The 24252-nt window shown below is 35.9% G+C and overlaps 1 protein-coding gene across 1 annotated transcript in view; it reads left to right on the top strand.

Moving 5' to 3' along the window:
* LOC140159608 (uncharacterized) overlaps positions 1 to 24252 on the top strand; it is a 77220-nt gene that overhangs the window by 36258 nt on the left and 16710 nt on the right. Inside the window, exons 24-25 of the mRNA XM_072183103.1 lie at positions 662 to 817; positions 2650 to 2790. Of these exons, the coding sequence (XP_072039204.1) occupies positions 662 to 817; positions 2650 to 2790 (297 nt within the window). The remainder of the gene's footprint in view (positions 1 to 661; positions 818 to 2649; positions 2791 to 24252) is intronic.

The following is a 24252-nucleotide window of genomic DNA, read 5'->3' as shown; positions in this document are numbered from 1 at the left end:
ACCTATCTTATGCACGAGAAAAAAAATCCTGTGATTTTTGCTACTTTCATAAAAAAATTGTCACTAAAAATGTTGGAAAATGCAAGCAAATATAAATGCATCAACCCGCAAGAAAAATGAATGTGTCCGAAAGCACTGCACGTACTACGTGTAATGCACACCCGTGACATTATACAATATTTGTACACAGCTCGTATTTTACTAACGTTTGTTCTGATTTGGTTTTCACTGCCTACAACACTGACATGAACTGATTAAAGGAGTATTTTGTAATCCTAGCATCCTCTTTTTAGGACATTTTTCAGCAGATATACACGAAAAAAGCTTATTCCAAAAATTTCAGTTGATTCTGATGTTGCGTTTGCGAGTTATTGATGATTATGTGTTATGTATTACACTGCTCCATAGGTCACTATTGTAATTCCATTTTGGTAAATCAAAATATAATTCAAATTTGACGATATTTTTGCTGTACTAATTAATCTGCAAGAAATTGTGTACATAAACATTATGTAGCCAGAGGTTTCCAGTGGCATAAAAATCTTGACTTTTTTTGAGAAAAGTGGAGGGATGGTGCTGTGGATCATGAAAATGCCTTTTAAGGACATTGATATAAACAATATTAACCTCATACATATAAATATGATTTATATTTGTCCAGAAGTGTGTCCGAGTGTGTGCCCATCAGTCTATGCACCAGTGTGTGGTACAGATGGTAACACCTACTCTAACAGGTGTGAATTAGAAAAAGAAGCATGCGACAACAATGAAAACTTGAGGGCAGCATATGGTGGTGCATGTGTACAGCCTCCTACAGGTAAAGTATGAACCCTTTCTTAACTCTCTCCATGCGGGTGTCGACAGCAGACGACAAATTTCAAATTTTTCTTAAAAATTCAAAAATTTCATAATTGTACATTGTCATTAGGGACCGTTCACAAACACTTGTAAGGGGGGTCTGATGCCAAAAAAATTCATCGCACAAATTTTTCGGGCCCCCTTTACAGACCTCAAAAATTTCAGGGCCCCCCCCTGTTTGACATGAAAATTATGGGTCAACCCCATAGAAAAGCATATAAACTCAATTTTTCCAGGAAAATTTGTGGTCATTTTTTTTCAGGGCCCCCCTTTTTGCATCAGGCCCCTCTTACAAGTGTTTGTGAATGGTCCCTTACTATATTTGGAATTTTGATATTTTGAGAAAATACCTCAACAGTTGGACTTGTTATGCTGAAGCCTATGGTAGCATGCAGAGCGTTAAGTATGAGTGTTTTTGTGGGTAATGTGCAAGCGTTTGTAATCACCTCATATGGGGACGTAAGTGTGATATCCTATATTCTAACTGGGGACCTCTTGGGAATGGGGGACTATCCACCATTTTACATGTATGTAAATGTAACATAAATAAAAAATTGAGAGTGCATCTCCTGTTGGTGATCAAAAAACATGTCCCCAATTGCTAGGTTAAAGGTCATGAAAATTGTGTATAATTTGTGTAACGTTCTGGGTAAACCCGTGAAAGTCCAGAAGTAACATCCCTGTTTGCATAGTCATAAACAGTGTCCCCGTTTGGGGGGGTGGTTTCAGGTAGGGTGTGTGGGTGCATTTGTTTTCACCTACAAACGTGGACTTTGAGCCCACACTTATGTAGTGAAAAACCACACACTGCAAAACATGGATGTCCACAGTCATAAGACAGTGGCAGAGGGTGCTATACAGCATAACTATGCATTTGGGTTGGGTTCTCTATCGTAGGTGTAATACCAGGTCCAAGGTTAGTGGTGATATTTCACAGAACTCCACGTTTGGATTATGATATATCTGTGTGTGTGGGTCCCCGGTTTCACTGTTAACAGCCACACACACAATACGGGTTCACGGTTGTTGGTGAAAACGTGTAGGGGTGGGTGTGTATGTGGGAGAGGGCAATGCGATGTGAGTGTTGGCTCTGTTTAAACTTGCCCAATGGATGTATATCTTGGTTGAATTTGGCAAATGACAAATTCAAACCTGGAACTGAAACGTTTTTCACAAAGTATGCAGCAACCACAGACTATTTGCAAACAGCTAAAGTCCCTGTGCTTTGTGTGCTGTGAATTCTTGCATATTCATGAGGACCGATCGCTCAATCACCAGTGTTACGTGCCTTCGTGTATCTGCATCAAAGTTTCGTCTGTCGCACTTCATGGAATGATCAGCCCTCATTAACAAGGAATGTGAGGACTTAACCTATTTGCGAAGTAGTGGTCTGTGGCAGCAACATATGAACTTTTAAAAAGATCAGAATAGCAATTCTATACACTTACCTCTCTTTTCTATCCCTGTAACTTGCTTTGCGAAACCATTACCATCCGGGTCCCAGGTCAGCCATTGCCACCTGTCACTGTCAATGGGTTATTCCAATTGAAAACCATACACCCCCTATGGAAGACATGACCTTAATCTCCCACACAGGGAGTGTGAATTGCGGTTTACCTGAAAGAGTGACTCCATTTGAAATCTACACCCCCTGTGTGTTAGATTAAGGTCATGTCTTCCATAGGGTGTATGGATTTCAACTAGAATAGCCAATAAATACCGCTTTCTAGTGCCAGGTTAGAAATGCATACAATTAACCAATTCCATTGTGTCATCACCATTTATTTATAGAACCACCATGTCCAGATGTATGTCCAACTAACTACAGTCCAGTTTGTGGTACAGATGGACAGACCTATACCAACCAATGTCAACTGGAAGTTGAAGCTTGCACTAACAACAGACAACTAACAGTGGCTCATACTGGAAGCTGTGAGTAGTTTTTAACCAATTCAAATGACTTTGCAGCAGTTATTTTTTAGGAATTTTGAAGAATCTAAATATTTTGCTTAGACTGCAGAATATATCTTGTGGGGGCAATATTCCTTGTTTTCAAAAGCAAAATGTGTATATTTTTCGCAATGGGCTATTCCATTTAAAATCCATTACCGCTGTGGAAGATTTAGCTAAAGCCTGCCACAGAGGGCGTATCAATTTTGAATAGCATACACATTTGGGTAACTTCCATTTGAAATACTTGCTCCAGTTGTGGAAGATATAGGTAAAGCCATAATAGAGGGGGAGTATGGGTTTCAAAATGATTAACTCTGACCAATTAAATTTGAAAAACATACTCCCCCTGTGGAAGATATTTCCAAAATCTTCCACAGGGGGAGTGTGGATTTCAACTGGAATAGCCCAATAATCTCAAAACAACTGATGCACTGACATTAATCTCTAATTCAGTCACAGCTTAACTTTGCAGAGCAACTAACAATCAAGTTGCCTTGAGTTCAACTGGTATTATTCAACAATTATGCTACCTTTCTATGATTACAATTTTGCTACCTTTCTGTGATCACAATTATGCTACCTTTCCTTTCTGTGATTACAATTATGTTACCTTTCTATGATCACAATTATGCTACCTTTCTGTGATTACAATTATGCTACCTTTCTGTGATCATAATTATGCTACCTTTCTGTGATTACAATTATGCTACCTTTCTGTGATTACAATTATGCTACCTTTCTGTGATAACAATTTTGCTACCTGTCTGTGATTACAATTATGCTGCCTTTCTGTGATTACAATTATGCTACCTTTCTGTGATTACAATTATGCTACCTATCTGTGATTACAATTATGCTACCTATCTGTGATTACAATTATGCTACCTTTCTGTGATTACAATTATGCTACCTTTCTATGATCACAATTATGCTACCTTTCTGTGATTACAATTTTGCTACCTTTCTGTGATCACAATTATGCTTCCTTTCTGTGATCATAATTATGCTACCTTTCTGTGATTACAATTATGCTACCTTTCTGTGATTACAATTATGCTTCCTTTCTGTGATCACAATTATGCTACCTATCTGTGATTACAATTATGCTTCCTTTCTGTGATCACAATTATGCTACCTTTCTATGATCACAATTATGCTACCTTTCTGTGATTACAATTATGCTTCCTTTCTGTGATCACAATTATGCTTCCTTTCTGTGATCATAATTATGCTACCTTTCTGTGATCACAATTATGTTACCTTTCTGTGATCACAATTATGCTACCTATCTGTGATTACAATTATGCTACCTATCTGTGATTACAATTATGCTACCTTTCTGTGATTACAATTATGCTACCTTTCTGTGATCACAATTATGCTACCTATCTGTGATTACAATTATATTACCTTTCTGTGATCACAATTATGCTACCTCTCTGTGATCACAATTATGCTACCTATCTGTGATTACAATTATGCTACATATCTGTGATCACAATTATGCTACCTTTCTGTGATCACAATTATGCTACCTATCTGTGATCACAATTATGCTACCTATCTGTGATTACAATTATGCTACCTTTCTGTGATCACAATTATGCTACCTTTCTGTGATCACAATTATGCTACCTATCTGTGATTACAATTATGTTACCTTTCTGTGATCACAATTATGCTACCTTTCTGTGATCACAATTATGTTACCTTTCTGTGATTACAATTATGTTACCTTTCTGTGATCACAATTATGCTACCTTTCTGTGATCACAATTATGCTACCTTTCTGTGATCACAATTATGCTACCTATCTGTGATCACAATTATGCTACCTTTCTGTGATCACAATTATGCTACCTATCTGTGATCACAATTATGCTACCTATCTGTGATTACAATTATGCTACCTTTCTGTGATTACAATTATGCTACCTTTCTGTGATCACAATTATGCTACCTTTCTGTGATCACAATTATGCTACCTATCTGTGATTACAATTATGTTACCTTTCTGTGATCACAATTATGCTACCTTTCTGTGATTACAATTATGTTACCTTTCTGTGATCACAATTATGCTACCTATCTGTGATTACAATTATGTTACCTTTCTGTGATCACAATTATGCTACCTTTCTGTGATCACAATTATGCTACCTTTCTGTGATCACAATTATGCTACCTATCTGTGATTACAATTATGCTACCTACCAGTGATCATAATTATGCTACCTTAACAATTTAATACAAACACTTCACAAATTTATCCAAAAAATATAGAACATTTGCACACTCTTTACATTCATCAAATCTGTAACACATAAAATATAAAACAGACAGGTCAACTATATCACTTTTAATGTGGGTCTACTTTGGGGCATAGTTTTAAAAGCCTAACATTTCCCACTGATTACGAGCTGATCAAACTACATAGCTAGCTATCTGTGAACACAATAATGCTACCGTATTGGGTATTGATATCTATTAATACTCAAACTAAGACGAAAATCCATGAGGTATGGTATATACCCCTTGTTGAGTTGGCATGGAATGTAAACACTCCCCCTCTAATAAACGCTCCCTCCAATTTTTCTGTGAAAAATTGACAAAAATATAAACATTTCCATGCCATATCGTGTGAGTAAGCTTAAAACTTGCATCAGTCATGTCAGTCACATCAGTGACGATCGCTAAATTGCATGGACAAAACCTATTATGACTCAAACTTCCATCCATTTCATAATCTTATTATGGTAGAATTTCACCAGATTCTTGCTTTATGATGCACTTGCAGTTGTAATTTTGTTGTATTTACTATTTACCATGAGAATGTAATTTTTCACTCGATTTCCATGGGTGCCACCATGGTAGTAGTATTAGTATAATGGTAAATCTCTCCTTTCTACGGGAGCACCATTGGGAAATTGAACCAGATTTTGGAACCCTTTTGGAAAAATGCAATGCCCCCAAGGCATTTATTACAGACAATACGGTATCTGGTAATGTTCTGCAACAAGCAAATCGAAAAAAGGTTTCTGAATTTGACAACCTTTCCACCTAGCTTGTTCTTCATGCTATTCCCACAATTGTGATGATAATACCTACATAAAAGCTTAAAGGAGGATTTTGTGATCCTAACATCCTCTTTTTATGACACTTTTCAATATATATTCAAAAAAAAAGCTTATTCCTAAAATTTCAGTTGATTCTGATTTTGCATTTGTGGGTTATGCATGATTATGTGTAGGCCTATTACACTGCTCCATAGGCCAGTGTTGTAATTTCGTTCTGGTATACTAGAACAAAATTCAAATTTGAAGATTGTGTTTGCTAAACGAATTAATCTGCAAGAAATTGTTGGTATATAAACATTTTGTAGCCAGAGGGTTCCAGTGGTATAAAAATGTTTGTTCTCTAATAGTTTGTTGTTTGAACTTATTCTTTCACACAGGAAGTGTATGTTTCAAATAGAATTACGAGAGCGGGTGGGTGCCTTAGCCCCCCATGTGATTAAAATGAATTATTTAGGGATTCAATCCTGTTTCACTGCTGCCCTCTGAAGCTAAAGCACTGGTCCCTTTATTGTAAATAATTCATACGCAATGTGAATTTAAAAACAAGTCAAATCCGGATTTGGGCAGTTGATCCAGTGATAGCCAAAACTGTCAGGACAAAGTCAATTAATTGGTTTTGTCAAGATGAAAGCCATAATTTCCACAAACTTAATTGAACTTCTTCAAATATCATGTCCTCGTACAAAAGTAGCTACAGAATAAAAACGGGTTTGTTGTGATACTCAGAGCATACTGGACAACAAAGAGGACAAAAAGGACAACAATAGTCTTCTCTGTAGATTATCTATGAACCGGCAATAGCAGGGTCAGGGTTTTTTTTATAACAACTTACATACTCTTTCAAAATATTGATAAGTTGGTCTTATGTTTTAGGTTGTGAATTTAAATAACTGTATATCTCTTTTAGACCTAGTGGTTTCTAAAATATTGTCGCATTCTTTGGTATATCCTCTTGCATTCATCACGGAAACTTTTATTTACAAAGCTGTAAATAAATGGATTAATGCAACTATTAATGAATGAAAGGTCCCTTGTTAAAGTAAATAATAAATGATTAAGATTTGGATCTGCACTTGACATGAAAAATATTATAATGACTGGCCCATAAGTAATAAAGAAAACTGCTGTTGCAATTAATAGCATCATGGACACTTTCCTTAAGAAATGATATTGATGCAGTGCTTCATTGTCTCAAGAGGCACTAAGTGTAGGAATGTTTGGAGAGGAGTCATCAGGGTGATCTGTCTCAGGTAGATGGGTGGAAAATCTTTTTACACAATCAATAAAACTTGTTTCATCTGAATTCTGTTCAGAGGTGACAACACCAGGTAGAACCTTCCACATATTTTCATCTTTGTCTTGGTTTGTTAGATGGTGCATTGGAATTTCATATTTGGAGGTTGATGGTGTTATATCCAACAAGCCATCAGAGCACTGAACTTCATGGCTTAAATTTGTGAAATTAAGGCTGATGTCAGCCGCTGATATCTTATCTTCATAAACTCTCTTGCAACTTTTTCTGTTGTGGAGTTGGCTGTCTTCTAGATGATTGTGATTTGCCTCTTTTGAAATCTCTTTGTTAGATGTTGATGCGGGTTGGAAACTGTTTTGGAGTTCAAATTGTAGCTGCATTGTGTGAGAGGATAAAACAGCATGAAGTGCTGGATCTGGTTGGAGGCAATCATTGTCCTTTTTGGGAGGTGTTTTATGCTGAATCTTTGCTGTGGGTCTTGTTGTTGATATAGAATGGTCATCACATGATTCCTTTGTCGTTTGACAACTTGTTGATGTGTTGTCATTTGGTGAATGCACTGATGCATCAAGGTGGATTTGCTTGATATTTGACATCTCTATTGGCCTATTTGCTGGCTGATCAAGCTCAACAGGTGCGACTGGTTCTGGTGCAATCTGTCTATTCAGCTGCCTTACTATACGAACATGACATACAACAGTCAGGATTATGTTAGGTACTAATACAAGTTGCAGCATTTGCTTGGGTTGAAATCCTTCTCCACTTACATGAGGAAGAAAATGACTGCATGTTATTAATGCTGCACTAAAGACACTCAGCAAAGTCAACAAAATGACAGATTTTGTACTCAAGCGTCTCCTGACGATATTTCTAACTGCTGTGTATCTCTCAAAAGCAGCACAACCAAGTAAGAAAAAACCCCACGATTGTAAAAATACCAAAATACTGGAAATAATTATCCCTGCAGAACCAATGGAAAGATACCAATGAGCAAAATATGCAAAGGGCAAATTGAGGCAGAAAAGGAGATCAGCTACAGCAAGTAGGAAAATGAAATACTGTGCTTTACGGATCAGCTGTCGGGAAAACAAGACAACAAGTATGAGTATGTTCCCTGGGATACCAATTAAAACAATAGCAGCAGCCCATACCCCTTCAATGATGCTTACACTACCCATTATGGTTCAGTAGGTAATACATATAGCTAGTTAAAATATATGATGACTGGTACAATAAGAAAATAACATACTTATATACGATCTGTTTTTTTAAGTGCAAAATTAAATTCAAATGCTTGCTATAATATTAGTATATCACAAAAAAATTTTACAATCAGAAAGTATAAATCAGTACACATAACATTTCAGATCACACATTTTGGTCAGTGGGCCAAACAAATTATTAGAAGATTTAACATTTAACAATTTAACCTAATTAGTTTAGAAAGGCATACAATAGAAAATTAGAATGATATTGAAAGAAATAGAATATGTCAAATCAGGATCTGTGTTCAAATACAAACATGCAACATTTTGATCAAGATATACAAATCAAATACAATCATAACTTCTAAAAAACTATGTGACATAACACTTGATATCACTAACATCAAGTATATATATTCTGCTACAGGTTGCACTTATACTAGACATATATTCTGCTATAAAATCTTAACTTCAAACAGTTTAAAAATAAGTTTCAATGAGCAATGAATAAAACTGCTGTCATCTTCAAAGTAACTTTTTGAATTTGCTCCTTGATATCCATTAGTAATTACAAGTCGGAAATTTTATGTTTATTGATTTAGAATAATCCTGTTGTCAAAAACCAACACGTTGCATTACATTAGAGCTTTCCATGAAGTAGATATTCTCCAGGCTGCTAAGTTCAAACGGTAAGGTCAGTTAACACAGTACAAGTTAGCTCAATCGTTAAGGCCTTCGACTATGGTGCAAGAGGTTGCAGGTTCGAGCCCTGGCGGTGCCTAGTATGCTCTTGTGGAGTTAGCTTGAAATTCTCCTGGACCAGGAACTTACTGCTAATTGTCTTGTTGTAACATGTACGAAACTCGGGGAGCTGATCCTGGTTGCGATGGTTATTTGTGGAATGTCTAGGGCGTTGTGCGCTCTTGTAGCAGCAAAGTCCCTTATTTGTTGTTAAATGGTTTATGGAATGATGTGGGCCATAGTGGTCAGCGACAACCTGTAAACTGTGCTGACGCTTGCGGATCAATGTCTAGGCGTTGTGCCTGTGCGTAGCGCACTATATATCACTGCGCTTTTTTTTTACATGGTGGAGGTACACACACAGTAATTCCTCTCCTTAATATAAATTTGTCTCGTGCAATAAAACGTATAGTGATACTTAGATAACAACTTGGTGGCTTTCGTTTGTGGCACATTATCTCCAATAAGTTGAGCAATTTAGAGAGCCCAAAGTTCATTTCAGTTGCATAAATCCATGCTCGATGAACTATGATGATTTTAAACTGGTTTCATTGTTGGAATCATAGTTTCACTGTGCAAACAGTGGGTTGATTTCAGTTGTTCTCAGTTAGACTGTTAGAATGCACAATTTGATGTGATGATTTGAAACTAGTTTGACCATCACATTATAGTTTTACTGTGTATTTTGTGATAGAGCTGTTTGCCAGATAAAATAAGTGTCTACAATACTATCTAGTTTGACTTCTATTGTTCAGTCTGAGTTAAATGTTGCATCAAAGATCACACTTGATATGATGATTACCGAGAGCTAACAGCACCATTGCATCAGTGTTTGTTGACTTATAGCAGGATTGCCATCTGCTGTTGCTGTCTAATTGATGTCAACATTGGTCCATTACTCCAATATTACTCCATCCGTGGTTATTGGCACATGCATACCCAGATGCACACCACACAGATTAAATAGTTTGAAAAATATAAGATTGCACTTGGACCACTTTTGAACAACAAAAGGCCAAGCAGTTCTTCACATTAAAATTCCCTTTAGTGTAGTATATTGAGGTTTGACATCAAGATATATATTTGAGTTACATGTCAAAACTAACTGCAATGATGTAAATATCTGTCACATGCTGCCTGTGTGAAACCATAAATGTGTTGATTGTTAAAGCTACCTCTGTCTTGCTTGCCAGCTAGCTAGATAATGAGCAACAAACCAATTTACTTAATTGTGTCATTATTGTTCTATGCCTACACCTCTGAATGTTATAATGTTGTTCTCTGTTCATATTTGCTTCATTTGCAATTTGATCAGCTCATTAGGCCAAAAAAATAAATTATTTGCTTGTCCATAGATCACTTTCAGAAGTTGGGTCGGTCGGTCGGGAAAAGTTTTTTTTTTCTTATATCTTTTTTTTTTCATGTACCAAAAGTATAATGTGAAGTACTTGTTTGCATTATGTAAAACACTCACTGTTTTTCCACCAAAGACAAAATCCTATTTATTAAGTCCTATACTTTTGTCTACTTTCTTTAACACACATAATGTAGACCAAACAGGTCAACTAAACTACGCAAAAAAAGTTTCTTTATGGTTAGGAATTTTACCCACTTTTAAAATCTAGCAACTAATTTTGTACATTTGCTAAATAATCGCATGCGGAGGATTGTCCTGCGCATTTTGACACCTCAATCACTACCCTACGACACTCCTGAGAAAAGATATGAATGTTTAAGTAACACGAGGTCGAAAAATAAAAAATTGCAAAGAAGCATATTCAATGGTTTTAGAGCTGATTCACTAATCGAAGACGGTTTCATTGTTCCCGCCTTTTCAATTTGAATTTAAAGCATTTTCCTTGCTGCATGTTGGATAATCCTTTGTTTATTGTGCAGATGAATGATCAAAAACAAAGGTGAGTGGGTACTAAGACATTTACGTTTTGTTTTGAGAGATGGGTTCGGAAAAGGGATTCAAAACAGGTCATGATTACAGCAGTTTGGAAAATACTGTATGTTCAATATGTTACCAAAACAGAAAGAATTGAGACACTTGAGTGGCCCTCCAGAAGCCCTGATCTTAACCCCTTGGAGAACCTTTGGGATCAGCTCAAGAGACGAGTCAACAGGAAGATAAAGGCAGATACATATAACTCTGGTATGATTAAGTCCGCATCGTTATCAATGAGTGGAACGGGATTGGGCATGGTAACATTCGACGCCTCATTAGGAGCATGAGACACGGCGGCGTGGTTGTTGTGTAAGGGAATCAACGGTGGACACACAAAGTGCTGAAAGAAAAGAGATTAATCTCAAGTGAAGTTGGAAGCGGCAGTATGATGCCTGAAATGTGCTCAGCAAGTAAACAAAAAATATTACCTGCATGTTTGTTGTTTTTTTGTGTTCTTTTATGCTGAAAACTTGAATAGGCCTTTTTGTAATTTTTATTTTTCGACCTCGTGTTACCTAAACATTCATATCTTTTCTCAGGAGTGCCGTAGGGTAGTGATTGAGGTGTAAAAATGCGAAGGACAATCACCGCATGCGATTATTTAGTAAACGTACAAAATAAGTCGCTAGATTTTAATAGTGGGTAACTTTGCTAACCATAAAGAAACTTTTTTTGCGTAGTGTATATCACTCTTAATGTGGGTCTACTTTTCGGCATAGTGGTAAATGCAGATTACAAGCTGATCAAACTATAGTAGGTGCAGTTCAAGCCAGATGTGCTGACTTGATTGTAATAATGAGGTTATATCACTTCTCTTCTCTGTATCCAAATCTTGATTAATTTCAAATTATGTTTTAGACAAATTGTGTCAACCTTTTTGTTTTTTCCTTTTTTTGTGCCAAAATTAGTACCTTTTATTTTCTATGAATATTGCATCATTTGCTTAAGGTGGTTCGAAAGGCAAGGTTTAGGGAAATCATGAATTCCAACATTTTTGCAAATATCTCCAAAACCTTTCATGATACAATCTCAAGTGAGTTTGTGCTTATGTAGGGATATGTTGGCCATGTTATGAAGGTAATAAAACCGTTGCCATGGTAACCAAGCAGTCGCTATTGGCTTCTGACCAATCACATTCAAAGTTGGTTTTTCCTGTTTTTTCATAAATCACTTCATTTTTCCCAATAGAAGTATACTCACATGTTGAGTCATGTTCCTGCACACCTCCACTGATTTTCCCGTAAAAAAAATCCCAGTGGAGGGGGGGTCAAAGTGAAATTTTCGTTTTTTGGCCAAAAATTCCATATTACTGTTCCTGCACACCTCCACTGATTTTCCCGTAAAAGTTTGTGGAATATGGAATTTTTGGCCAAAAACGAAAATTTCATTTTGACCCCCCTCCACTGGGATTTTTTTACGGAAAATCATGGAGGTGTGCAGTATGTGAGTATATTCTATTGGGAAAATGAAGTGATTTATGTAAAAAACAGGAAAAACCAACTTTGAATGTGATTGGTCAGAAGCCAATAGCGACTGCTTGGTTACCATGGCAACGGTTTTATTACCAGGGCTACGAAATCCCCGGTATCGTGGTACCGGCGTTCCCAGAAAAAAATCGGAGTCGCAGAAAAAAAATCAAGACGGGAAAAATAATCTTTAGTATCATTTTTCTGAAGCTCTGAAAATATTCTGTGAACACGATTACTCGTGAAATATTTTGCCAAGGGAAATAATTTCTTTTGTTGCATATTGTTTTGAAAAAACTTCAACTGTTCATATCTTTGGAACTAAATTAATGTTCAATAACTAGGATTTTGGGTCCTAAAAAGGGGGGATAAAAAAAATCAGTCCTTAATAGAGGGGGGATCAAAAAATTCGAGGGTAAAATTCGGAGTAAAATGTACAAGAAGGCATGTACATTCCAAAATTTTGCACGCTCACAAGCGCTTTACCTAATGTTCAGTATTCAATTTTGTAATCTCAAGCTACAAATCAACAAAATGTGCGCACTTTACAATTTGGGTGTAACACTATGACTCCAATGAGTAATAACTCCAAACGGTATTTACCTAATGAGTTAATGACATAGGGTAGATCCGGGTGGGGGATAAATCCCCAATATATTGTTAGGGATGGTTCATACAACCATCCCCTCAAAATTGACGCCTGTATATGGGTTTCTATCCAAAATTAAACCCATATTTGGTCATTTTAAAATAAAAAAGTGCCAATTTTTGTGCGCTTCGCGCAAATTAATTCCAAGACTGCGCTGCGGCTTCGCCCCTGGACCCCACCTGTCCAATAATTGTGTTCATACTCGCGCTCCGGCTCCACGCTCGCAGAAAATATTTCAAACAACAGTTCACGTTCCCAGAAAGGAAATTATTTTTCGCTGCCCTGTTTATTACCTTCATAACATGGCCAACATATCCCTACATAAGCACAAACTCACTTGAGATTGTATCATGAAAGGTTTTGGAGATATTTGCAAAAATGTTGGAATTCATGATTTCCCTAAACCTTGCCTTTCGAACCACCTTAAGATGACATTCTTTTGGAGAATAGCTCGTAATGTACTTTGTGGATAAAAGCTATCTCTTAACAGTTCGGGTTTAAAATGGTGTAAAATTGCCAATTTTTACATGTTTTGCACAAAATTAACCAGATATGTTTTATCATCTTTCACTTAAAATAGTATGAAATTGAAAATTTTCCCACGTGAGATGTCCCAGTAAAATTGATTCTCACTGTGCAAGAATAAGAATTAATATGCAAGCATTGTGAGCCTAGCTATATACAAAAGCCACCAACAATGGCTTGCAAAGCAAGCTTAGAAGTAAATCACACATGACCAATATCTGCTCGCTTCGCAAACCTAGAAGTAGAGACCACTGTCTACAAAGCCCAGAAAGTCTACTAGCCGAGCTCCAGCTGCAGATGTTCTTCTGACTAGTGTCAAAGGGGATACGTTATGGGTTTTTTTTTTGTCTCGGTTTCCTTTTTTTTGGAAAATTTAAGGTCATCTTTGGCGCAAAGCTAACCACAGTGTGACAGTAATGGAAAGAAGAGTACAAATGTTTGTCATTTTGGGGCACTTTAGGTTAGGACAAAGTGACACTTGATAATGTAAACATCAGTCTCTTACACAAGATATACCCCTCTTTTCATGGTGTATTTCACACAGATTTGTGTTCAAGCTAAATAGTTGCATTTGTGTAAGCGTTGAAGACCCATAATTATAAACTGGGTCATCCATAAACAAACAGCAGCTGTCTTCGGAAAACTTTCCAATTGAAAAAAGGTCTAATTGATGAAGATATGAAGAAAACAGTTTCAATTGAAATTCAGTAGCAGGGTCAGGGTGTTTTAATAACAACTTACATGCTCTTTAATATTGATAAGTCGTATGTTCGGGTGGTGAAATTAAATGACTGCATGTATATCCCTTTTAGACCTACTGGTTTCTAAAATATTGTTGCATTCTCTGATATAGCCTCTTGCATTCCTCACGGAAACTTTCATTTACAATGCTATAAATGAAGGGATTAATGCAATTATTAATGAATGTAACATTCCATACCAAACGATATACATGTATATCTATCAAAGTTGGATCAGCATATGATATGAAAGCTGTTATAAGGAGTAGACCATAAGTAATAAAGAAAACCGCTGTTGCAATTAAAAGCATCATGGACACTTTCCTCAAGAAATGACATTGATACAGTGCTTCATTGTCCTCAGACCCATTAAGTGTAGGGATGTTTGGCGTGAAGTCATCAGGGTGATCCGTCTCAGGTAGATGGATGGAAACTCTTTTTACACAAACATTAAAGATTGTTTCATTTGAATTCTGTTCAGACGTGACAGCACCAGGTAGAGTCTTCCACATTTCATCTTTGTCTTGGTTTGTTAGATGGTGCATTGGAATTTCATTTTTCGATGTTGATAGTGTGATATCCAACAAACCATCAGGACACCCAACTTCATGGCTCAAGTTGGTGAAATTAAGGCTAATATCATCAGCTGATATTTTGTCTTCATAATCTATTTTGCAACTTCTGTTTTGGAGTTGGTTGTCTTCCAGATGATTGTATTTTACTTCTTCTGAATTCTCTTTGTTAGATGTTGGTGCAGTTTGGAAACTGTTGTGGAGATCAAATTGTGGCTGCATTGCGTGAGAGGATGAAACAACATCAAATGTCGGATCTGGTTGGAGGCAATCACTGTCCGTTTTGGGAGGTGTTTTATGCTGAATCTTTGCTGTGGGTCTTGTTGTTGATATAGAATGAGCATCAAATGATTCCTTTGTCGTTTGACAACTTGTTGATGTGGTGTCACTTGGTAAATGCACTGATGCTTCAAGGTGGATTAGCTTGATATTTGACATCTCTATTGGCGTATTTGCTGCCTGATCATTGAGTGCTGAATCTGGTTGAAGGCAATCATTGTCCTCTTCGGGAGGTGTTTTATGCTGAATCTTTGCCGTGGGTCTCGTTGTTGATATAGAATGAGCATCAAATGATTCCTTTGTCATTGGACAACTTGTTGATGTGGTGTCACTTGAATGCACTGATGCATCAAGGTGGATTTGCTGGATATTTGACATCTCTATTGGCCTATTAGCTGGCTGATGAAGGTCAACAGGTGCATCTGGGTCTGGTCCAATCTGTCTATTCAGCTGCCTTACTATGCGAATATGACATACAACAATCAGAATTATGTTAGGTACTAGTATGAGTTTCAGCATTTGCTTAGGTTGAAATCCTTCTCCACTTACATTGGGAAGGAAAATGCTGCATGTTATTAATGCTGCACTGAAGACACTTAGCAAAGTCAACAAAATGACAGATTTTGTACTTAAGCGTCTCCTGGCAATATTTCTAACTGCTGTGTACCTCTCAAAGGCAGCACAACCAAGTAAGAAAAAACCCCACGATTGTAAAAATACCAAAATATTGGAAATGACTTGTTGAAATGAATTGGCAGAATACCAATAAGCACGTGTAAAGGGCAAAATGAGGCAGAAAAGGAGATCAGCTACAGCAAGTAGAAAAATGAAATACTGGGCTTTACGGATCAGCTGTCGGGAAAACAGGACCACAAGTATGAGTATGTTCCCTGGGATACCAATTAAAACAGTAGCCACAACCCATACTTCTTGAACGACACTTAAACTACCCATTTTAGTTTAGTAGATAATTCATATAGCTAGACAAAACATTACAATACCGTTATCTTTTTTTTAAAGTGCCAAATTAAAATCAAATCTAATGCTTGCTATATTTGTTTATCAGAGGGAAATGTTTGCAATCAAGTGCAAATTTCAAATCACATCTAATGCTTGCTATAATATTAGATTATCACAAAAATGTTTGCAATCAGAAAGTATAAATCCTAAAGCATCAGTACACATATTTCAGATCACACATTTTGGTCAGTGGGACAAACAAATTATCTGATGATTTAACTTTAACGATTTAACCTAATTAGTTTAGAAACGCATAAAATCAAAAAATTAGAATGACATTGAAAGAAATAGAATATGTCAAATCAGGATCTGTGTTCAAATGCAAACATGCAACGTTATAATCAAAGGATATGCAAATTAAATACAATCAAAAATTCTTAAAATCTATGTGACACAACATTTGATATCACTAACATCAAGTATATATATTCTGCTACAAGTTGCACTTATACTAGACATATATTCTGCTATAAAATGTTAACTTCAAACAGTTTGAAATGTTTTGAATTTACTTCTTGATATCCATTAGTAAGTGCAAGTTGGATATTTTACCTTATTGATTTAGAATAATCCTGTTGTCAAAAACCAACAAGTTGCATTACATTAGTGCTTTCCATGAACTAGATATTCTGCTGGCTGCTAAGTTCAAACGATAAGTTCAGTTAACACAGTACAAGTTAGTTCAGTCGTTAAGGCATTCGGCTATGGTGCAAGAGGTTGCCGGTTCGAACCCTGGCGGTACCTCGTATCCTCTCGTGGAAAAATTGAGTTAGCTTGAAATTCCCCTGGACAAGGAACTTAATGCTTATTGTCTCGTTGTAACCCGTACAAAACTCGGGGAGCTGATCCTGGTTGCGATGGTTATTTGTGGAATGTCTAGGGTGTGCGCTCTTGTAGCAGCAAAGTCCCTTATTTGTTGTTAAATGGTTTATGGAATGATGTGGGGCCGTAGTGGTCAGCGACAACCTGTAAAGTGTGCTGAGGCTTGTGGATCACTGCCTTTTTTTTTTACATGGTGGAGGTACACAGTAATATGTAATTGTAAAAATGTGACTGCAGATCAATGCACCATAGCAATAGACTTATCTGAATTTTGATCACTGCAATTAAGTAAGTTTGAAAATATTCCTCTCCTTAATATAAATTTGTCTATTTTGAGTGCAATCAAAATATCTCCTAAGGTATAATGATATTTAGATAACGACTTGGTGGTTTTCATTTGTGACACATTATCTCCAATAAGTTGAGCAATATAGAGATCTGAAAGTTCATTTCAGTTCCTTGAATCAATGCTACGCTATACTATGATGATTTTAAACCGGTTTCATTGTTGGAGTCATTGTTTCACTGTGGTGGAACTTTGCTGTTCTTCAGATAAAGTGCATACAGCGTTTTGATTTCAATTATTCTCAGTTAGACTGTCAGAATGCACATTGTATTTTTATGTGATGATTTGAAACTAGTTTGACCATCACCTCATAGTTTCACTGTGTATGTGGTGATAGATTGCTGTTTGTCAGCTTAAACAAGTGTCTACAATACATTTTAGTTTGACTTTCATTGTTCAGTCTGAGTTAAACTCTGCATCAAAGATCACACTTGATATGATGATTGCCGAGAGCTAACAGCACCATTGCATCAGTGTTTGTTGGAGAAATCCTTGCACGCAAGTTGACTTAAAGCAGGATTGCCATCTGCTGTCGCTGTCTAATTGATGTCAACATTGGTCCATTAATCCAACATTGCTCCATCCATGGTTAATGGCACATGCATACCCAGATGCAAATCACAGAGATTAAGTGGTTTGACAAATATAAGATTGCACTTGGGCTAATTTTGAACAACAAAAGATGCAGAAGGTTTTCACAATGAAATTCCTTTAGTATATTGAGGCATGAAATCAAGATGTATATTTGAGTTCCATGTCAAAACTAACTGCAATGGCATAAGTATCTGCCAAGTGCTGCCTGAGTGAAACCAGTAACATAAATGTGTTGATTGATTAAGCTGCCTCTGCCTTGTGTACCAGCTACATAGACAATGAAAAGCAAACTAATTTACTTAATTCTAACTCTTAATTCTAGTCATTGTATTAATCAAGGTCTATGTATTAACTCTGTTTTTATCACTATTCTCGGAAATTCTTGATTAGTTGTGCTAATACGGTTATATTTAGCTTGTTTAAATAGAGCCAATTTATCTCAGCAGAGAATGGTTGAGCCCATTGTAGTGTTTACCTGGTTTCCTTGAATCATCACTTTATTGTTTGTATCACTATTCTCTGTTTTCTTGATTAGTTGTGCTAATGATGTTATATCACTTCATTATTTTATTTTTCATAAACCAAATTGTGATCCTACTTTCTGTAACTTATCAGTGACTTATTACCACCTTTTATAATCTTTCTAGTATAACTAAGTTCTACAACTATAAATATTGTCATAGTCTCTGATATATTCTCTTGCATTCTTGCAAAATCGATAGCAGCAACCCATACCCCTTCAATGACACTTTAACTACACATGGTTCAGTAGGTAATACATATAGCTAGATAAAATGTATGATTATTGGTACAATAAGAAACAACATACTTGTACAATCTGTTAAAATCAAGTCTAATGCTTGCTATAACATTAGATTATCACAAGAAAATGTTTGCAATCAGAAAGTACCAAATCCGAAAGCATCAGTACACATAATATTTCAGATCACACATTTTTGGTCAGTGGGCCAAACAAATTAGCTGATGACTTACTTTTAACGATTTAACCTAATTAGTTCAGAAAGGCATACAATAGAAAATTAGAATGATATTGAAAGAAATAGAACATGTCAAATCGGGATCTGTGTTTAAATACAAACATGCAACATTATGATCAAAGGATATGCAAATCAAATCAAATACAATCGTAAATTCTTAAAAACTATGTGACACAACATTGTCGTAGGATTCTCTGATATGTTTTCTTGCATTCCACACAGAAGCTTTCATTTACAGTGCTGTAAATGAAAGGATTAATGCAATTATTAATGAATGTAGCATTCCATACCAAACGATATACATCAAATTTGGATCAGCATATGATATGAAAGCTGTTATAAGGAGTAGACCAAAAGTAATAAAGAAAACTGCTGTTGCAATAAATAGGAGATCAGCTATAGCAAGTAGGAAAATGAAATACTGGGCTTTATGGATCAGCTGCCGGGAAAACAGGACAACAAGTATGAGTATGTTCCCTGGGATACCAATTAAAACAATAGCAGCAACCCATACCCCTTGAATGATGCTTAGACTACCCATTATGGTTCAATAGGTAATGATTATAGCTAGTTAGAATGTATGATGACTGGTACAATAAGGAAGCTTAAACATACTTATACAATCTGGGTTTTGTAAGTGCAAAATTAAATTTAAATCTAATGCTTGCTATAATATTAGTTTATTACAAAAAATGTTTGCAATCAGAAAGTATATATCCTAAAGCATCAGTACACATAATATTTCAGATCACACATTTTGGTCAGTGGGCCAGGATAATTAGCTGATGATTTAGCTATAACAATTTAACCTAATTAGTTTAGAAACGCATACAATAGAAAATTAAAATGATATTGAAAGAAATAGAATATGTCAAATCAGGATCTATGTTCAAATACAAACAGGCAACGTTATAATCAAAGGATATGCAAATTAAATACAATTATAAATTCATAAAATCTATGTGACACAACATTTGATATCACTAACATTAAATATATATATATATATATATATAATATATTATGCTACAAATTGCACTTATACTAGACATTTATTCTGCTATAAAAATGTCAGCTTCAAACAGTTTAAATATAAATTTCAATGAGCAATTAGTAAAACTGCTGTCATCTTTAAAATAGCTTGATGTTTTTGAATTTGCTCCTTGATATCTATTAGTAAGTACAACTCAGATATTTTACGTTGATTCATTTAGAATAATCTTGTTGTCAAAACCAACAAATTGCATTACATTCAAGCTTTCCAAAACAAGGTTATAAATATTCGACTGGCTGCTAAGTACAAACGATAAGATCAGTTTACACAGCACATGGTGGAGGTACACACTAACATGTAATTGTTAAAATGTGACTGCAGATCAATGCACCAATACTATCACAGTGATAGATATATCACAGATTCACAGTTTCAGCTTCAAAGACATTATCTTCCTATTCTGATAAGAAATTATATGCTAGCATTACAAGCCTAGCTATATACAAAAGCCACCAACAATGGCTTGCAAAGCAAGCTTAGAAGTAAACCACACCATGACCAATATCTGCTCGCTTCGCAAGCCTAGAAGTAGAGACCACTGTCTACAAAGCCCAGAAACCACAAAAGTCTAGTACTAGCCGAGCACAAGCTGTGGACGTTTGTCGGACTAGTGTCAGAGGGGATATGTCATGGTTGTTTTTTTTGTCTCAGTTTCCTTTTTCTTCTTCTTTTTTCTATCGCATGGAAAATTTAAGGTCATTTTTGGAGCAAAGCTATCCACAGTATGTCAGTAATGGAACGAAGAGTACAAATGTTTGTCATTCTTAGTCAGTGGGAGTGGTCTATTACGTAGACATATCTGATTGGACAATCGCATGATTTTGGGTGTCGTCTATCAGGCTGTAGATGACTCCACGTCATCATGAATGTTGATAATGCGTAACACGCTCATAGAGGTGCACATATGTATCGCGTTGTATGCGTAGACGGAGTGCTGAATACTCGCACACGCTAGCAGTACGCGCAACAAAATATGTGAAGTTGTAAACAAGTTTCGTTCATTTTAGAAAAGGGGAGTTTTTATGACGGTAACTTAATTTTTGCTTTAAAAAAATAGTTTACAGTTATTAAAATAATGTTTAACTGACTAAGAATGAGAATAAACGATAGGAATTTTTATTTTGACTATCCTCTAACATGTGGTAGACGACAGGCAGGTCCAATATTTTTATCGTAGTAACCGGCTGCGCCTGCATCCACTACTCAAAATATTGGACCTGCCTGTCGTCTACCACACAGTAGAGGATAGTCAAAATAAAAATTCCTATCGTTTATTCTCTAATTTGGGGCACTTTAGCTTAGGACAATGTGACACTTGATAACGTAAACATCAGTCTCTTACACAAGATATACCTCGCTTTTCATGGTGTATTTCACACAGGTTTGTGTTCAAGCTAAATAGTTGCGTTTGTGTCAGCGTTGATGGCCTGTAATTATAAACTGGGTCATCCATAAACAAACATCAGCTGTCTTTGGAAAACTTTACAATTGAAAAAAAGGTCTAATTGATGAAGATATGAAGAAAACAGTTTCGATTGAAATTCAGTAGCAGGGTCAGGGTGTTTTAATAACAACTTACATGCTCTTTAATATTGATAAGTCTTATGTTTGAGTGGTGAAATTAAATGACTGCATGTATATCCCTTTTAGACCTACTGGTTTCTAAAATATTGTAGCATTCTCTGATATACCCTCTTGCATTCCGTACGGAAACTTTCATTTACAAAGCTGTAAATGAAGGGATTAATGCAATTATTAATGAATGTAACATTCCATACCAAACGATATACATGTATATCTATCAAAGTTGGATCAGCATATGATATGAAAGCTGTTATAAGGAGTAGACCATAAGTAATAAAGAAAACTGCTGTTGCAATTAAAAGCATCATGGACACTTTCCTCAAGAAATGACATTGATACATTGCTTCATTGTCCTCAGAGGCATTAAGTGTAGGGATGTTTGGCGTGAAGTCATCAGGGTGATCCGTCTCAGGTAGATGGGTGGAAACTCTTTTTACACAAACATTAAAGTTTGTTTCATCTGAATTCTGTTCAGACGTGACAGCACCAGGTAGAGTCTTCCACATTTCATCTTTGTCTAGGTTTGTTAGTTGGTGCATTGGAGTTGTATCTTTGGAGGTTGATGGTGTTATATCCAACAAGCCATCAGAGCACTTAATTTCATGGCTTAAATTTGTGAAATTAAGGCTGATGTCACCAGCTGATATCTTATCTTCATAATCTCTCTTGCAACTTCTTCTGTTGTGGAGTTGGCTGTCTTCCAGATGATTGTGATTTGCCTCTTCTGAAATCTCTTTGTTAGATATTTGTGCAGTTTGGAAACTGTTTTGGAGATTAAATTGTGGCTGCATTGTGTGAGAGGATGAAAGAGCATGAAGTGCTGGATCTGGTTGGAGGCAATCATTGTCCTTTTTTGGAGGTGTTTGATGCTGAATCTTTGCTGTGGGTCTTGTTGTTAATATAGAATGGTCATCACACGAGTCCTGTTTCATTTGACAACTTGCTGATATGGCTGATGTTTTGTCACATGGTAAATGCACTGAAGCATTAAGGTGGATTTGCTGGATATTTGACATCTCTATTGGCCTATTAGCTGGCTGATGAAGGTCAACAGGTGCAACTGTGTCTGGGTCTGGTCCAATCTGTCTATTCAGCTGCCTTACTACACGAATATGACATACAACAATCAGAATTATGTTAGGTACTAGTATGAGTTTTAGCATTTGCTTAGGTTGAAATCCGTCTCCACTTACATTAGGAAGAAAAATGCTGCATGTTATTAATGCTGCACTAAAGACACTTAGCAAAGTCAACAAAATGACAGATTTTGTACTCAAGCGTCTCCTGACGATATTTCTAACTGCCGTGTATCTCTCAAAAGCAGCACAGCCAAGTAAGAAAAAACCCCACGATTGTAAAAATACCAAAATATTGGAAATGGCTTCTTGAAATGAATTCGCAGAATACCAATAAGCACATGTAAAGGGCAAAATGAGGCAGAAAAGGAGATCAGCTATAGCAAGTAGGAAAATGAAATACTGTGCTTTACGGATCAGCTGTCGGGAAAACAGGACAACAAGTATGAGTATGTTCCCTGGGATACCAATTAAAACAGTAGCTGCAACCCATACTTCTTGAACGACACTTAAACTACCCATTATAGTTTAGTAGATAATTCATATAGCTAGTCAAAACATATGGTGACTGGTACAATACTTTTATCCTTTTTTATGTGCCAAATTAAAATCAAATCTAATGCTTGCTATATTTGTTTATCATAGGGAAATGTTTGCAATCAAGTGCAAATTTCAAATCACATCTAATGCTTGCTATAATATTAGATTATCACAAAAAAAATGTTTGCAATCAGAAAGTATAAATCCTAAAGGATCAGTACACATAATATTTCAGATCACACATTTTGGTCAGTGGGCCAGGCAAGATTTAACCTAATTAGTTTAGAAACGCATACAATAGAAAATTAGAATGATATTGAAAGATATAGAATATGTCAAATCAGGATCTGTGTTCAAATACAAACATGCAACATTATGATCATGATATACAATTCAAATACAATAATAAATTCTTAAAAACTATGTGACACAAAATTTGATATCACTAACATTAAATATATATATTATGCTACAAGTTACACTTATACTAGACATATATTCTGTTATAAAATGTTAACTTCAAACAGTTTAAAAATAAGTTTCAATGAGTAAAACTGCTGTCATCTTCAAAGTAACTTTTTGAATTTGCTCCTTGATATCCATTAGTAAATACAAGTTGGATATTTTACCTTTATTGATTTAGAATAATCCTGTTGTCAAGAACCAACAAGTTGCATTACATTAGAGCTTTCCATGAAGTAGATATTGTCCTGGCTGCTAAGTTCAAACGATAAGTTCAGCTTACACAGTACATGGATGAGGCATACAGTAACATGTAATTGTAAAAATTCCACTGCAGATCAATGCACCATAGCGATAGATGTATCTGAATTTTGATCACTGCAATTAAATAAGTTTGAAAATATTCCTCTCCTTAATATAAATGTGTTTATTTTGAGTGCAATCACCAAAGGTATAGTGGTACTTAGATAACAACTTGGCGGCTTTCA

This window comes from Amphiura filiformis, chromosome 8 (assembly GCF_039555335.1).
Source record: "Amphiura filiformis chromosome 8, Afil_fr2py, whole genome shotgun sequence".
Lineage (NCBI taxonomy): Eukaryota > Metazoa > Echinodermata > Ophiuroidea > Amphilepidida > Amphiuridae > Amphiura > Amphiura filiformis.
The sequence above is the reverse complement of the archived record's forward strand: the minus strand, read 5'-3'. Positions and strand labels throughout refer to the sequence as shown.